This window comes from Anastrepha ludens, chromosome 5 (genome assembly GCF_028408465.1).
Source record: "Anastrepha ludens isolate Willacy chromosome 5, idAnaLude1.1, whole genome shotgun sequence".
Classification (NCBI taxonomy): domain Eukaryota; kingdom Metazoa; phylum Arthropoda; class Insecta; order Diptera; family Tephritidae; genus Anastrepha; species Anastrepha ludens.
In genome coordinates, this window is record NC_071501.1 from 65,996,368 (window position 1) to 66,015,746 (window position 19,379).

The 19,379-nt window shown below is 34.5% G+C and overlaps 1 protein-coding gene across 8 annotated transcripts in view; it reads left to right on the forward strand.

Moving 5' to 3' along the window:
- LOC128865107 (protein quick-to-court) overlaps window positions 1-19,379 on the forward strand; it is a 53,535-nt gene that overhangs the window by 634 nt on the left and 33,522 nt on the right. For 3 of the 8 annotated variants that reach the window (XM_054105084.1, XM_054105078.1, XM_054105086.1), the window contains exons 2-3: window positions 17,884-18,954; window positions 19,061-19,126. In XM_054105084.1, coding sequence (XP_053961059.1) covers window positions 17,899-18,954; window positions 19,061-19,126 — 1,122 coding nt within the window. In that variant the 5' untranslated portion in view covers window positions 17,884-17,898. The other 5 variants (XM_054105079.1, XM_054105081.1, XM_054105083.1 and 2 more) reach the window with 4 other exon arrangements.

Genomic DNA, 19,379 nt, shown 5'->3' on the forward strand with positions numbered 1-19,379 from the left:
ATATGTTTATATGTTCTTAATAATATGAATTCGCATAATAATTTTTTTGCTGATTATGACCTCTAATTATTTTTCTTAATAGTGCATTATATACATACACTGACGGGCATAATTGAGTGAATAATAATTTGCTTTTTAATATTAAAATTTTTTAAATTTTTTTTAAAATATTGTTCATGTTTATATTTAAATTTTTTTATAATATTGTTCATGCTTTAACGAAAACTAAACTTTTTCAAACTTTATACGAAAGTTTCAATAAATTTGTATCTAAATTTTGAGCTTTTTTTATTTGAATTAATTTATTTTAATAAGTCAAGAAAGCATGATTTCAGAGTGACTACTACAACTAAAGAATAAAGAAAATATATACATAATTAAATTATAAATTTACATCTAAGTAAACTAAATATTAGAGTTCAATGATAAAAATTGGAGATCTCATTAAAATAACGAAGAGCACTTTCAATAGAAGCATTACGAGCATAATTTATATTGAACTTATTTACGTTACGTTCTGGAAGTGAAAGAAAATAATTTAATAATATTGAAAACCAACGGGAGAACAATAATCGATCTTCTACTTTCTAAAGACTTGAAGTTGATTAATAGCAAACGCGACGTGTAAGATGGTATAGGATCAGAAAACTTTAATGATCTTAGTACATATTTCAGAAACACCTTCTGCATACGTTCGATCCTGTTAATTAAAAATTTATGGTTCGGTCTCCAAATAAACAAGGCATACAACAGCAATTTCAGGGTTTACGGGCCGGAGCTAATTTGAGTTATTCCGACATACAGGGCCTAAGAAATAATATGACTTTGATAAGATGAAATTAATGTAACTGTTATATGAAAAATTACTGTCAAAAATTACACCTAAACTTTTAGATTCTTTAACAGATTGAAGAACAATATTAGATATGCTATGGCCGCCGTAGCCGGGTGGGTTGGTGTACACGCGAATTATTATTATTTTTTGTTTTTTATTAGATATGCTATAAGAAGTATGAGAGACAAAAGGATTTTGGAAATAGTGACGTTTTTTTGATATTTAAAGAAAGTTGTTATTTTTGACACCACATAACAAATTCGTCTATATCTGCTTGAAGCCTACATACGTAAGTTGTGTTATAGGTGATAATTTTTTAGTAAACAAAGTGGAAAACTTAAGCGGCTAAAAAATCGTTTTTTTTTAAATGTTTTTTTGCAAACGGTCTCGCACATTTTCTTTCGCAAGAAATTCTTTTTGATTCGAAAAACTTTGTAAATATAATGTTAAAAAAGAGGGTGTCTGTAAAGTCGGTGTATTGACGATAGTTTAACGTGACAACGTCATAAGAAAATACTGAAGGAATGGTTGCATTTTTCAAAAGAAAATTTTAATTTTATTTGTTTGATAGATATTTTGTATGGATATAGAGAAGGAGGTAAATGGAATCGCAATGGAATTGATCAAGTTACATTTACCCAAACGTGAAAAATTACGAAACATTTATCAAATTCATGAAAGATATGTTCAGTTTCGATTGTGCATCAGACGTTAATAAGTCAACAACACTAAGAGGCACCATCATGGAATTGACTTTTTCAAGACACATTACACTCGAAACGCTCCCTTTCATTTCCTACTTTTACTATCATCGTCTTATTCTTAACATATGTATTTTAGACTATCAAAATTGCACCAAAGTATATGTATGTATGCTAGGGCGGGTCGATTTAAAAATAGCTTAATGATTGGTGGACATCAGAAATCGTTTTAGAGGTATGGTTCCTTCGGCAAAGTTTCTTATTTTGATCCCTAGAATATGATTTTCACAGAGCAATGGGCGATTTTTTTGCCTCCCCACAAATCGACCCGGCCTAATGTATGCATATATTATATTAGTAAACAACATATCTTATAAGGTATGTGGTTACAATACAATTTTCCCTTCATATATAATAATAAATTAATAAATTAATCACGAATTATAAATTTGGTATATATACTCTATATCATTATTTATATTTATATATCATGATATAAATATGATTGCTGTATTTATTTGTATATAAACATAACAACAATAATATATATATACATATATAAACACATCATCGTTATGTATATAAACATAATAACGCACACACGCACACAAACCAAAATATAACAAAACACAACACAACACAACATAACATAACATAACATAACATAACATGCAGTTCAAGCAAGGTAACGCCGCATGAGCAAGATAACGACGCATTTTTTGGTGCGTGCAGCCGGCTACATCGAATTATATATATATATATGTATATATAATTATCACGTAAAAAAAACCCTCATGTGCTTAGATGTGCTCATCACTGCAGCTTAATGAATGCTCAATAGAGTAATGCTTTTAACATTAATGGTGATTAATGTTCAAAACTCAACTATGGCGAAAGTGACTGGCCTTTGAGACGGTTGTGACAAATTGAGTACTAACCTAATAAATCAGAATTCTATTAACTCTGGATCTAATAGACTGGGCATGTCTGCAGTTTTGCGAATTCGACATTTTCCCGTCACACCTCCTCAAAATAAAACAAAACAGAGTTATATTTCAGGTAAATTTATTTTATCTCCTTCAAAATATGACCCGTCTGAAGCAACACACATGTGTTAACGTTTAAACCAGTCCTCCATGCACCCCTGGTAGGCTGACCAAGGATGGCCTTAAGCTCCTTCGTCGCATTCTCTTTAATCTCCTCTATCGACTGAAATCCCCTTCCACGAAGTGGTAACTTCAACTTGGGAAACAAAAAGAAGTCGCACGGCCCGCATCGAATGCTTTCAGAGCCAGAGCGTTTGTATCCATTCGGACGACATGATCCAGCCAACGTAGCCGAGAGATCTTTATTCTCTGCGCTAAGTCTATGTCGTCGTAAAGCTCATACAGCTCATCGTTCCATCGCCTGCGATATTCGCCTTTGCCAACGTGGAAAAATCCAAAAATCTTCCGCAGAATCTTTCTCTGAACAAGCTTCTGCGCTATAGGTACATTAGGACGGGCATGATGAGAGCCTTGTAGAGTGTTCGTTTGGTTCGTCGAGAGGGGCTTTACTACTCAATTGCCTACTCAGTCCAAATAATAATATAAAAAATTTTGCCTGAGCGATTAAGTACTGCGGCTCGTACGATCTTTTCCAAAATCAGGTTAAAGAAGCCCACGACAGCAAGTCACCCTGCCTGAAATCTCGTTTGGTATCAAACGGCTCGGAGAGGTCCTTCTCAATTCTGACGGCGCTGCTGGTATTGAGCACCGTCATTTTGCATAGCCGTATTAGTTTTGTTTACTAAAAATATTTATTCATCTTTTGTTTTTAATTTTTTTTAACTAATATTTGTTTATATGTCTTATTTTTATATTGAGTTATGAAATGAAATAAAATAAAAATGCACTAAAATAGTATAAAATAAGATCTAGAAAATAAAGCAAAGTTCAGTACAATAAATTAAAATTCCATTACATATTTCTACCAATATCATAACTGCATATATACAAATGGCAGCTCAAATTTAGTTTTGACACCATTTTGGCGTAATTCGCGCATTTAACGCTTCACTACGTATATTCCATATTTTTCCAACTTAATTTAAAACAATTCAAGGCAAAAATTATAATTTTAATGCTTGTAGACCAAACACAGCTGAAAGTAAAATAAATTACTCACTCATACACATAAATACTCGTACAGTTACATATGCGGATGTTAGAGCAAACACTGTATAACAAAAATAATCATGCACTTATCATTTGTTCAATGGAGCGACCAATAATAAAAACTAAGTTGTATATACATTTTAACTTTTTATGTGCGAAGAGATGAAATCAAACCCAGAACATTAAAAAATCTTAATTAAAATAATCGCATAATTAGCTGCACGCACACAAAATCAAAATACATTCTTAAACTTTCGGGATATCTTTAACAGCTTCTGCTATCAAAAAAGCGTTGGTTAAAGTATCGCGTATTTGTTATTACTTTCAAAACTAATTTGTTTCTTCCAGTTGCGTCTCATATGAAATACCAATTCTCTCTAATGCATAAAAAGACATATTTGCGGTCTGATGTGTATAGCAAGTCAAATATTATCAGATTCACTTAAAATCTTATCAGCAACAAGTCGCATGCATGTAAGTATAACAGCCTATATACATACATATATACTAGGGCGGGTCGATTTAAAAATCGCTCATTGCTCTGTGAAAATCGTATTCTAGGGATCAAAATAAGAAACTTTGCCGAAGGAACCATACCTCTAAAACGAATTCTGATGTCTCCCAATTTGGGTCGAACTTTTCGGTAGGGGCAAATTTTGAAAAATCCCACTTTGACCCATTTAGAGTGCTCCAATCGAGTCCAAATGTATGACCGATACCCACTAACTTTGGACGGCCGACCCACCCATGCCAGTGGCACACCCCCTGGAACTCCCCTGGGGGGTTCCCCATACAATCATTTCAAAATATCACCATTTTTGGCCTTTACATTAAAAAAATAAGCTAAATGGCTATGTTTTTTCTTTATTTTTATTTATTTATAATAATATTTATTATTTATTTATAATAATAATATCTATTTTTTCTCTTAAGAAATTTATTTAGTCAGAACATATGTAAATGAAAAAATTAATTTAAGTGAGTTATAGAAAAGAAACTAAAAAGTTCGACCCAAATTGGGGGACATCAGAATTCGTTTTAGAGGTATGGTTCCTTCGGCAAAGTTTCTTATTTTGATCCTTAGAATATGATTTTCACAGAGCAATGGGCGATTTTTTTGCCTCCCCACAAAAGAAACTAAAAGTTCGACCCAAATTGGGGACATCAGAACTCGTTTTCGAGGTATGGTTCCTTCGGCAAAGTTTCTTATTTTGATCCCTAGAATATGATTTTCACAGAGCAATGGGCGATTTTTTGCCTACCCACACATCGACCCGCCCTAATATGCATATATACATACACACGTAGTAAATAAATAACAATAATTGAACCAATTTGCGTTGATATAGCAAAAATGTGCTATTTCTCTATATAAATACCCACCCATACAAGCATGCGCAGGTGGGCGCTCTTAAAGATGGAAACAAATTAAGTGTTCGCCTGTATAAAAATTATTGCACAGGCATAATGGAACGAATAATGTCAATGTATTGCGCATTTTTACAACACATTCCAAAGGAGAGGTCTTCTCCAGCTGACTTTCTTTTATAATATACATGTAAAAAATGCCACCCTGCGCCGTTGACTTGACGAGGTTTTACATACACATTATAGTGGTGCATCTTTAACGGAGGTAGCATTTTCTGATAGGAGGATTACTTTAGCGGCACCTGTTATATGCACAGTGGTATAGAAAATCTTACAGCATATGCTTTAGAGATCGCTGATTACATATATTAACTAAAATAAGATCTCTACTTTCAAGTGGTAAATCCAATGTGACCGTAAAAATTTGAGTATATTAACTATTTCTTTTTTAAACTTGTTATATTCCCATATTTAGATTTCAAAAGTTCAATATTGCTTATCCAATATGCTGGATTGATGGGAGATGTATGACTGACTCACTTTATTGATCGCCAAATATTAATGAGCTCACTATTGTAACATTTCTAGATAATAAGATAAAGTGTATCCCACATGATGAAAATGATGGTCGTGTGAGCGTAACTGATTACAACAATTTTCAATTCATATTATCGCTCACTTACTTCAGTAGTGTCATAATCCAAAAAACAAAAACACAAACTCTTTAAGCTGTGTAAAAAATTCGTGGCGATATCTATTAACAGTATCTCATAACATGAAAATATGTTTAATGACACTATTGAAATAAATAAGCGTTATGTACAAGTGTATGTAGTATTTTCTAATCACATTATATTCAAGTCAATGTGTGTCAAAGTTATCTTGGTAGCTCGGTTTTTGAAAACGGACTCGACAATATCCCGCAACCAGCTTGTTCCTTCTATATATGTATAATATATAGAAAAACTCAGCAAAAATTATTAAAGCATATTGTATGTAAATTGGCCTAACCTTTGCTTCATTTTGATAAATCTGATTTTCGTGGGGTAAATACATTCTTTTTGATTTAAGAAACCAGGTGAATGGTAAGGAAAACTTCTTTCTTCCGAAACTTTCGTTTTCAATGCTATTGGTTTTGCTGTTGTATGGTAAAAGAGATTCTTTCTTTTGGCTAAATGAGGAATATTTTGATCTTGAATGAGGAATGTGGTAACTCGTTTTTTGTTTTTTACTTGTAGTACTCCAAAAAATTTAAAAGCCTGTAAATCGTTATATGAAGTTTGGAAAGGAATACATTTAGATATTTTTTTTTTCAAAAACTTTAATTTATCAGAAAATTAATATTATATTTCTATCCCATTCTTTTAACATGAATAAACATTAATAAGCAACAGAACGTAATACATAGAAAAACCAAAAGTTCAAATCACACCTAAAACTGCTTGATGAGTTCTTAAATTTCAAAAATTCAAAATTTCGATTTGTGATGCTTTGAAAAAAAGATATGTTTTCACGGCACACCTGTTGCTGGCTCATCACTTACAAACAAAACATCCGGGGTACTCGTTTCAACGCTTAATTGCCTTCTAAGTTTGTCATCTCGTAAAGAATCTGTCAACATTTTTATGAGAACTTCTTTACACAGTCTGCGTAAGTTTACAAGATGATTTTGGATCTTAAACGAGCAGGTACACTTAAAAGATATGGAATGGCATGGTTGCAGTGTAAATTGTTCTAATCAAAAAAGGTTACAGAAATACTTCACAGGTGTGTTCGAATAACAGCACGCTTAAACATGTACACAAACACGATTTGTAAACTTAAACGTTGAGACGAATTGTGTAGGTATGTATGACATTCTCTGCATATAGGATACCCCGGAAAAGGTCCCTTTAAATATATCAGTGCCGTGCCAGTTCAGTATCAGTGCTTATCAGTACCAAACCGTGATAAAAATTCACATATATCCTTTTTCATCCATATGAAACACAACTGCCAATAGAATGACTTCAGTTTGTTAGTGAAATACACAAAACTATCGTTGACGACGTATTTATAAATTACAAAGCACGCCCTAAAGCAGAATTGTTGATAAAACAAGCTACTGTGGCGGACTTGTCTGAATAGGTAGGTGCATTTGAGACTAAGGAAAAGATTTTTTATTTTTCACTGACACTGATACTCGTACCGAACTGACCTTAAAGTGCATTGCCAGCGTATTTGATATTTTTCGCTGAGCCGCCTTAATGCGCATACATATGCAAATATACACATATATATGTACATATATGGTTAAAAACTCATAGTGAGGTGAATGTTTTAATTGTGCTTTAAAAAAATACTAAAAAAATTCGTATTGTGACAACTAAAGCGCTGTGCCGTGTGAGTGTAAAATTACCGAATGCGGCGAGAATCAGTAGTATCGCGGTCTGTAAAGCGATTGTATGTTAAATGTGTATTCGTAACGGTCGCACGTTGAAATTTCATAACAGCACAAACACCGCGAAATGCAATATTTTTTGTTAAAGAAAAAATTAAATTTAAGTGCTATCCATGCCAAATGGTTAATAAATGTATTGACATCTAATTTAAAGTGATTTAATGTGATTGTGAACGAATGGGCATTATTTTATATCTGCAAAAGAAATGTGCATAAAATTGGCATATTGAAACATAGTGTACGTGCATATGCATAAGAAAAAGTTTATAGATTTTGAAATATTTCATTGTTTTTATGAGGGCTTATCTTTGTTTGAACGACTACATTCATATCGCGTAAGTGGTGCTTGCAATCGTATTTCATTGCAGATTGCGAATAACGAAAAAATTACCCTTCCCTAATATTTCCAATATTCTACCAAAACAATTATGCTACAATTTGTTTACGAACATCAAGGACAGAAATAAGAAATGGAGTATTTATATTTTTTTATAATTTCCTATCAACAAATTTATTGATAACAAAAATAACAAATACTGTCAAATACAAATGTAAAGCGTTTTAGTTTTTACTATAGGTAACCAAAATAATATTAAGCGCAAAAACATAAAAAAAATTATCCAAACTTTATAAAGGGTTTTTCAATTGGCGCGGGTCGATTTTGGTGCCCTGTGGCAGCTATTTTGTTTTGGTGACATCTGTCAAATCTTTTGTTTATTATTCAGTTGTTTATGCCAAATCATCATAGCAAGTTTCACGATTGAACAGCACGTTCAAATGATAAAACTTTATTATCAAAATGAGTGTTCATTAACGCAAACGTTGCGCGCATTGCGCCCATTTTTCGGTAGACGTGGTGGCCCTTCCAATTTCTTATGGCCCATATTGAACCATATGGACCTAGACGACATGTGGTTCCAGCAGGACGGCGCTACGTGCCACACAGCAAACGCCATTTTATTCCATTTCACCATCTATCCGCCCTTATTGAAAAACCCTTTGTAATCAAATGAAAGGTTCAAATCTCTGTGCATGAAATAGGAAAATGATAGAAAAAAGTGTTTTTCCAATAGCGGTCGCCCCTCGGCAGGCAATGGCAAACCTCCGAGTGTATTTCTGCCATGAAAAAAAGCCTCATAAAAAACGATTTGCCGTTTGGAGTCGGCTTAAAATTGTTGACATCGGCCTCCATAACGTGTACTTTGGTAAGCTCACTGAAGGGTTCCAGGCCATAATATGCCTATATGAGATTCAGTAGGGACATAATAAACGGTCTTTCAAAAGACGCGCCTAGATGTTGTTTTAAAATAAAACATGTAAAAATTTTGATTCTTTCAGGTTTCATTATTTTTATTCAAAATACGGCTCTTAAAAATTACATCATTTAAATACCCTCCATAACACGTCTACAGATAAAATCACCCAAACTGTGAATTCATGAATTTCTAATTGTTGAGAACGACGAGATATCGATCTTGACGTTTGTTCAGCAACACTTTGCGCTGTAGCAGCAATATTCTCAAGAGAACGTACAGTTTTTCTAAGTCCGACGGAGCAATTTTTTTGAATTTTTTTCACCAACTATTACTTCCACCGCCAACTATTACTATTACTACGGCCGCCGTAGCCGAATGGGTTGGTGCGTGACTACCATTCGGAATTCACAGAGAGAACGTCGGTCGGAATCTCGGTGAAAACACCAAAATTAAGAAACATATTTTTCTAATAGCGGCCGCCCCTCGGCAGGCAATGGCAAACCTTCGAGTGTATTTCTGCCATGAAAAAGCTCCTCATAAAAATATCTGCCGTTCGGGGTCGGCTCAAAACTCTAGGTCGCTCCATTTGTGGAACAACATCAAGACGCACACCACAAATAGAGGGAGGAGCTCGGCCAAACACCCAAAAAAACAAAAAGGGTGTACGCGCCCATTTTTATTAGTTTTAATCATTTAACGCGTTGCTCGTTTAAAATTGTACATCTGTCTACTTAAAAAATGTCAAAGATGACATAAAAAAAGTATCGTTTAGGAATTATTCTCTGGTGACATCCAGGCGTCACTTTTGAGAGACCCTTTATACTTACCTATAGCAGATCTTAATCGACGTAATTTCGATGCTGTAAATGATGAAGAACAGCGTGTATTATTTTACAAATTTTTTAATTTAATTACTTTACATAACTTGACTTAACTAAATCTTTTACCCAATCTGTAAATGGAAAGTTGTGTTAGCGGTTAGCTAAAACTTAAATTTTCTGAAGAAGCTTCACATTTTAGATTCTTAAGTTTCAGTCTTAGTTTAAATTTTATAATTTTTACAATTAAATGCATGTAGAAATTATTTTTGAAAATAATTTATTTGATGTGCCAATATAGGAGATGAATTGTTATACATCTGTTTAAGATAGAATATACATAATAGAATATACAAAAACAAACATTGGCGTGTTCAGTAATCGTTGCCAATTTGTTAAGTGAAGTTAAATCTACACTAACTGAGGTTTTAGTAAATTCACCACTTATGATCTCACGCGTGAACTTTATAAATAGTGTTTTTTTAGCTGCATGAACTACCGATATCGATAACTATGGTTTGGCAGCTGAGAATGGCTAGCATTAAGGTTTGGAAAGTCATCATGTATCTCTTAACGACAGAAGAACGCTTCGACGTTCTTCGTTGAAACGATCGCAGAAGAAAAATACGTACTCCGCGCTTTTTAGTGTATTGTTGCAGCTTGAACAGAACGGAGTGTCCTCCATGTATCGTTTTCACCTCCATGAAACATCCGTGACCACTCAATATTCGGGCTAAATAGTGGTCTACATCTTCGTGTCTTCTGGTCACCTATTGGCTAATTTTGAGGATAAGTCTATAGGGCCGTTAACAGACGAATGAAGCTTTCGCTTAAGCTGTCGGCTTTACTCCTTGTCTGCCATAAAGTTGTACCAATTCCTGCACAAGTATATATGTATATTGAGAGCTTCCCAGCGATGACGCAAACCGCGTCGTCTGACACGGTCCTGTATGCGTACGCGACTCTTAGCGCATTTCGTCGGTGCACTTGAGCTACGGGTCTATGATTCGATGGCTTTGCTCCTGCCCATGATAGCATATAAGATGACTGGATCCACCACCCTTGGCCAGGATGTGTCGTCTGGCGCCTTGCGGTCCGCCTATGCTTAGAAGAATTCTTATAAGAGCACCGTTGCCTGCCGTTGCTTTGGAACCTACAGTTGCTAAGTGTTGCTTAAAGCAGAGCCGTGCATCAATCATTACGTCTAGATAGTTTATTGCCTCTTGCGACAGTATTTCATGGTCCCCTATCCGCAATTTCATGAACTCTTTTTTTCTTCGCGCAGTTAATAGGACCGCTTCTGTTTTTTGTGCTGCCATCTTTAGCCTCGCTGCAGAGAGCCATAGACTCTATCTATTGCATCATTACACTTCTCGTGCAAGTGGTCTAGCTTCTTGTCTGTGACCATGAGAGCGATGTCATCGGCTTAGCCTACCAGTGTTGCTTTATCCGGAAATTCTAAGCTAAGTACTCCATCGTACATTTGAGGGCCAAGGACTGATCCCGGTCCGTATCATACTGCAAGATTCTATACCTAAAGTAGCCTCGTTTTATGCGTATTAGATATTCAGGGACTTAGAGATTTTTTAGGAACAGCAGTGTACTTGACCACCTCGCTGAATTGAACGCATTTTTGACGTCTAGCGTGATAATTGCACAGAACTTCATGCGTGTATGTCCTCCGCTAATGTCGTCGCGCGTTATATAATATAATATTTGTCACCGTTCTAATAGCGACTACAGTTGATCTAGCCCGTCTGAAACCGAATTGTTTGTCAGATAGGCGGGTTGGGCATTCCAGATAGCTTTGTAGCCGGTCAAGCCGAGTCGAGCATATACAGGGGTCTGTATGCTGACGATTGGTTTGGTTGGCAAGAGTTATTCCTCGCTGGACCTATTGCCTGACATTGTTGTTGGTGGTAATGCGGGATCCTAGGTAGACAAAGTCGTTAACTACGCCGAACTCGTAATTGTCAATCGCAACCTGCTGTCCAATATGCGTAGACTCTTTGGTTGTTAACACGAGTTACTTTGCCTAGTTAACTTCAAGACCCATTCGAAAAGATTCTTTCTCAAGACTGAAAAAGTTGCACTGACTGCCCGCTTTGTAATACCAACAATATCATCAGTGTAATCGAGCAGCATGACACTTTTGTAGAAATTAGTGCCGGAGATGTCGATATTGGTGACGCGAATAATTTTCTCCATCATCAAGATAAAAAAGTTGCCCTGATAATGACTCAGAAAGATCTGGGCAAATTCTCACTGCGCTAGTGGTATTTGTTAGGGTCATCCTGCAAAGCCGGAAATTATCTACCAGATTATATTTAAAAAAATGCATTCCAATAATATTCTGAAGTTCTCTAGCTCTTATGATGAATGACATATTAACATTGCCAGATCATAACCACAGTGATACAAATGGCATACCACTGGCATATACTAGCATATGTCTTTCATGTTTACATACAATTGTTATATGCTCTTTGAAAAGCCCGTTATAGCTTAAGACTTTATTTTTTTTATATTGAGTTTTTATTTGATTATTTTTAGTTTTATTTTGGTTGTTATTATTTTACTATTTTATTATTACTATGTACTATGTTATTCTTACTACTATTACTGTTTTTATTATTATTTTATTTTTATTATTGTTTTAATTATTATTATTATTATAAGTATTATATTATTTTATTCTACAATACATAAATATTAGTTTCGGGGAAAAGAAATCCATTATTTTTGCGCAAAATCGACGAAACCAAAATTGCTCGTAATTAGCTGTTCAGTATCGCGACCATAAACACCATTCACTGTAAAATGTACCGAGTTTTCTCTCTGTTGACTTCCATTGTTAACACCCTATAACTCAACACTGATCGATATTTTACCAGATATCGATAACTATAGGCATCTACCGTGAAAATAATGGATTTCTTTTTCCCCATATATGCATGTATATTAATATAAATGAGATTTTTTAATGTAGAACAAACCAGCTAAAGCAAGTATTATATAATATAATGTCAAAACTAAAACTTTTCCTCATTAGGAAATTTGTTTCACACCGAAACCCAACCGAATGCAAATCCCATTACTCATATATATGAATTGGCACTTACACCCTTTGTTGGGTGTTAGACCGAGCTCTGCCTCCTTGCACCATTAGCTTCTTCAAAAAAAAGTTAAGACACATGTATCTAATGTCTGTTGCTACTCGCTCGTGTTGACAGTAAATTCTTGATTTTATGCCTAATTTGTTAAAATTTTTAGTACGTTATGGTGTAGTTAAAAGAAATAATTACAAAAAATGGCTGATGTTAAATAGTTCGTTTCGTTGAAAGCTCGCAAACATGCGCACATACACACATACATATATTTACTGGCTACTGAAAGCTCTCTGCCCACCACCATGTGTCCTATCTTTCCTTTTCACTTTCCCCGGAACGATCTAATTTGTTTCAACAACTATAAAATTGCGCGCAACTGCAATTTATGTATATATATAAATATATATGTATGTACTTGCACATGTGTATGTACTCGTACGTGTGGCGTTGCAAGAGCAATAATATAACCCTGTACAGGAAGTTCACATTTTGTGTGCTGTAGTTTCCGGTCTTACAGCTTTTATTTTAACTGCTCTAACCACTTTTTACGTATGTATGGGGTTTGTATGTTTTCTCTATTTGTTTTTTTTTCTCACTTGCTACAATCAGGGCATTTGCCACACAATCCGTTGGTGTGAACGCAAAATGTACCGCAATGTGTGCTGATTACGTTTCATTATTGTATGTGTGTACGAGTGTGTGGTTATGAAAATCTTTCAACATTTGCAACTTGCATACTATTTCTTATTTTATTGCATCAACACGTACTAGACATGTTGCACAGCAATGTACTATACATGTGCATGTATGTATATGTGCAAAATGTACATAGTCTACTGTGGTTGCCACATTTCTCATTGAAGCAACACAGCTTTACATGCAACACCAGAGAAGTTATTAAGAAGCAAATCGTTACCTTTTACACTTTTACATTTTAGAGTACGTTGTAAGTTTTCCCATTTTAATATCTACCCGCAATTAACTGTAATTTGTAGAAATGTGTGAAGAGAGAAAGAAAAGCTTGCCAACGCTTAGCATGTCGGCATTGTCTCTTAACACGAATTTTACGAGTTATATATGTGTATATATGTATGTATGTTTATATTCCTACCTATTTACATACATATGTATGAGTGTGGATATGATCGTGCTGCATGGAATTGTATAGCAATTTATTGCCTATGTCGGATTTTCACTTTTCAAACAACAAGCAGAAATAATTGAATGGTTAATACATTTTAAGCATTAAAATGGCTAATAACTCTTATAAACAATAAGAAAAAAGTAACGTAGCAAGTGAATAAATTCATATACAATTCACAAATGTATAGCACAAATTTATATTACGTCCATACATACATACCTACACACATAATAAACTGGCGCATTCAACCTGAAAAGCCTGTGGGGTGCGTCCCAATAATAGACGAGCCTACTTTTCTATGCCGCCTCGGTACGGCAGATAGCTTTTCTGAGATACTATTTCATGTAAGAAATATTTATTTACTTATTTATTCATTTAATAATATGAAAATGCAATATTTCTATGAAAAACAGATTAATGCTAAACAATTCAGTTACGTTAAAAATAAATTAAACCTATAATTTCATTTTAATGTAGGCAATGTAACATTTCTTAAAGTTTACAAAGAAGTAATTTTAGAGGATACTTAGAAACTAGTTAAACAATTCATTTAGTAACACTTTTAAATAGTACTTTGTGGAAGAAAAATCTAGGCCAATACGATTTGAAATCATCTTAAATTCTCTCAAAGTTCTAGAAATCAGAGCATTGGAAGCATAATTAATTCTAACCATCCCTTCGTAAACACCGCTGAGAAATATTGAAATCAATTTTTCGAATAGCGATGTGGAATCAAATCGAAAACGAAAGTGGGGGAGATAATACTCATTGGAGAATAATATATTTGGAGATTTCTGTTTTCTATTCAATATTTCGATCAAACTCAGGACGTACTATTTGTATTTCATACACATACTCATATATTTTATATACATATATATAATTTGCGCATACACCATTTATTGGCTGTTTGGCCGAGATCCTCCTCGTATTTGTGGTGTGTGTCTTGATGTTCTACAGAAGAAGGGACCTACAATTTTAAGCTGATTACGAACAGCAGATGATTTTTTATGAAAAGGTTTTTCATGGCAAGACTACGCTCGGAGGCAGGAATACACTCGGGGGCGACCGCTATTAGAAAGATGTTTTTCTACAATTTTGATATTTCATACACGCATATTTGAACCTATGCAGTTCCAAATGGTAGTTATGCCCCAACTCATTCGTCTACGGCGGCCGTCGTATTTCATACACAAACAAGCGACTACGCATATTAGTAGCTAATACATGTGATTATACTCTGTAGAAAACCAATCGTCCATCAAGTTTAGACTTGTGGTGCCAGTCCTTCAGTTTAAATGTATTTTTGCACAGTGGGTAGTAAACAAGTAAAAATTTACCCAACATGTTCCATAATACACCCCCGAAATTATTATAAAGGCATCACATATTGACATGTTTTGACTATATTGTTTATTTACTTATTTATATTATAATTTCAATTATTATTTTTTTTGTAATAAGAGTTCATTCCATAACAAATACAGTAATAATCCAAGTTTCAAACTTTGTGCATGATTTATAAAAATTCGACAAATTTTCATTAATATTTCAAACTTTTAAACCAGAATTAAAAAGAAAGTTTGAGTGTGCAGTTTTATAGTTCAATAAGTTTTAGTATAATAAAATGAAAGTTTATTATTGTGAAAGGACTCAGCATTGCGAAAGATCTATTGTACCTCCTTCGTGGAAAATGAAAATTTAAAGTAGCTAAAAATTCTTTTTGATTTTTAACAATTTTTACCATGTAGATGCTGCACATTTTCTCCATATAAAAAAACTGGTTAAATACCAACGAAAATTTTAGCCAATATCAAACTTTCATTTTATTATACTAAAATGTAATGGGCTATAAAACTGCGTACCAAATTTTTTTCATAAAAGGCGTGAATCTTGGAATATTAGTTAAAATATCGTCTCCAAATAGAGCCAAAAGATTAAAGTCTACGCTTGAAAAAAATGCATTGTTCGTTGTTGCTAAGTTGTTTTTAAAGAGAAAAGGGTCCTAAACTAACTGAATTGAAGATATTTAAGACAAATATTTAATTTTTATTTTATTGGAGTTAAAATTAGTTTATGTCAATGCTAATTCATCTTCGGAGAGAAATTTTTGTATTTATATCTTTGATCTATAGCGTGTTCTATTGACGTTTAGCGTATTCTCACTACTAGTTCATTTACATCCGACAATTGTGCTTATACTACACATAAGTATTTTTGGTATCCAAAAATAACCTTTGTGAAAAATGGTAAAAATAACTATTTTGACCATTACCATATTCAATGAAGTGCTCAACACATAGAGCAATCGTGAGCCATGCAAAAATCCGTGAGAAAAACGAGAGCTCCTCTACCCACAGATATTTTTTTAGTATTTTACACCTTTTCCCAAGAAAATTCCGGCTTTAAAGAATAAGTAAAATGTGAAAGATTTTTATTTTTGCTCTGTAACATCTGTAGTATAATTTCTTTATGAAAGCACATCGTCTAAAGAAATGTTTCAAATGAATGGATTATATAGTTTTAAACTTTTTCATCAAAATATATTGAAATAGTGAAAAATCGGAAAAACATAGAGATATTAAAAAAGAAACCAATTATTTTCTCGGTAGATGGCTGTAGCGATCAATATCTCGCAAAGTATCGATCAAACAATTTAAAAGTTTATACGAGTTGTCAAGGTGATATTTCACACTAAAACAATTCTTTTGCTGTTTTTTTTGTTCCATTCAGTCGTGAATTACAGGGTGTTAATAATGGAAGTCAACAAAGAGAAAATTCGATACATTTTCGAGTTTTTCTTTGATAAAACGAAAATGCAAGCCAATCCGCTGAAACTGTGAATGGAGTTTATGGTGCCGATACTTTAACAGCTAATTACGTGCAATTTGGGCTCGTCGATTCCGTTCAGGAATTTTTGATGTTAAAGAAAGTTTCGAATGTGTCGATAAAACGCAAAATGTTGTTGCGTAAAATTTTACGCAAACTTAATGGATTTCTGTTTCCCCAAACTAATATATTTCTATCATTCTGTTGAGGAGCAAAAGAGCAAAAATAAATTAACATAGTGAGGATTATCCGACTTAGATATCTTCCTTTCAGCTTAATCTTCAAAGGTATGTGTGTTCACAAAGCGGCCTGCTTTAGCGATTTATTGTCGAAGATTATCCTATTATCATTTTCGACGCCTACAATACGAGAATGGAATCGTTAAACTCCTGCTTTGATTTTCTACTTCGGTCATAGTGCAACTTGCGAATATATCGAATTTTCTATGATTTTTGTTTTTGGTATATTCATTTAGAAATATTCGGCCTTGATCGTCGAAATGCTAGTGCATTCGCTCTGGAATGACAATTTGGTGCGGATTACGCAGCGGCTTTATGGGTGAATTTTTCTTTAAAAAATGTTGCTAGAAAGGGTGGTAAACGATGAGCGCTACTGAGACATGATAAATATTTTTTTGTGACTGCAAATTATAGTGATAGACGATCTTCGCCACGATTAATCTTTTGCGCGCCAAGTTTGGCAATCGTGTTGTCATAGTGTCGTGTTATCATAGCGTAATCGTGTTGTCTCGTTGATGCCAATTGGCGACTTCGAAGCTGCCATTTACGCCGTTAGAATTTTTTTGCATAAGAAGTTTTTAAGCCAGTAACATTTAACTACAGATCACTGTACAACTTGCATATTACTTCATATTCTTTTTTATTATTTTTATTAATTGTCTAATAAGTCGTTAAAATCTTGAGCAGCGGGCAAATATTAGAAAGGAAAATTAAAAATGAAATAATTACAATAATTATAAACAAAATTGCGGTTAATCATGAAATTACCATTCACTCACTCTCCTTGTTGAGAAGAAGAAAGTTTTAATTAGTTGATGCTGGCAGGCAATTTTCGCTATACATAATTACAAAGTTAATTAATCATGACTTTTCGGCAGTTGCCACAACTCGCATTTCATTGCTTTCCATTGCAAGTTGCTGTAAATGCAGCACTAACGTGTTTTTCAATACTATATTTCCTCATGCACACTTCTTTTTCATTTGCAGTGACGTGACCAATTAATGACATCATTGTCAATAGCAAAGACATCGACAGTCGAAACGTCATTAGTTGCGACAACAACAGACACTGGAGAGGAATTAGACGAGATGGCTGAGACGAGTGCCGCCGAGGTGGAGGCAAAGCAAAAAATAGAAAAGGAAGGCAAACTGATAAACAACAATAACCCAATAACCGATATTGTAAAAGAAACTAATGCAATGACGGTTAAACCAACACCAACAACAGAAACAGTTTCAGTGAGTGCAGTAACAAAACATATGCCAGCTACAGCAACAGCAACACCACAATTCGCTAGTGCGAGTAAAATACCGCACTTACAACAGCAGCAATCACCGCTGTACACACATGGCAGAGAGTTGAAACAGTTATTGCACTCACCCGATCCATTTCGGCGCTCCGTGTCATTGCGCATGCGCGGCTCAAAATCGAACCTATTCAACAATTATGGCAGTCAGTATCTGGAAATGGAACGTAACACGCGCCATTTGAGCAACATAACAGCACCGACTCCGAACACAACGAATACCCACTACCACCCACTGACAGGAGTGCTGGAACAACGACAGCAACAACAACACCATCAGTCACTGCAACGTGACACACACGAACGCTACCCCATCACAGCCGGTTCGTTTGGGGGTGCAGCCACGCGTCGCAAGGCCGTAGTATTGCTTGGTTCAGCTGTATCTACGCAAACACCCGCTGCCACAGTTGGCAATCTGACGCGCTCGCAATCGTTGCGTCGAAGTTACCTAAATTACAATTATTATTCACAGCAAAAATTGACCAAAACGGATGCAATAAAGGAGAAAAGTGCTGGAGGCGTCACAAAAGTTGGCTCTGGAGCTGAAACTGGAGCTGATGCAGCAATTACAGGAATTGTAGTTGCTGATAATGTGGCGCCTCTTAAACAAAATACTCAGCGTGAGATACAGCAGCCTGCTGGTGGTGAAAATTGTGCCGTCCCAAATGGTAGTGTGCAAGGAAATGATATAACGTACAAAGAAGATGGGTTTGGAGAGAAGAGAAGGATTGACAAGGATATGCAGAGAATGGTGCGTAAATTATTATTTATTTAATTAAACGTTTTAAATGCATATTTACATGTAAATATCTACTTCTTTACATTTATCTACTTATACAATACGTTTGTTTGGAAAGGGATATTTGTTGACGCTGGGAGTTACGAGTTCTATTGATTTTTTGACGCCTGTATCGCAAAATTTTGTAAGCGAAAAAATATACTAATCTAACCCTTAGTGAAATCAACCGACAAAAATATACAAATACATACATAAATTTCATTTTTCCATATGGGCATAAATAGTAAACACATTTGCTAGCAATGTTACGTATAGTTGTAGTTTGGCTAGAAGAAGCATAGAATGTATCATTTTGTTTTTAGGTCAAAGGAGAATGAGTATGCGAGGGCAGTTTTTGCTCTAGCGTATATGTCTGGAATAGTCATGGCACATACGAT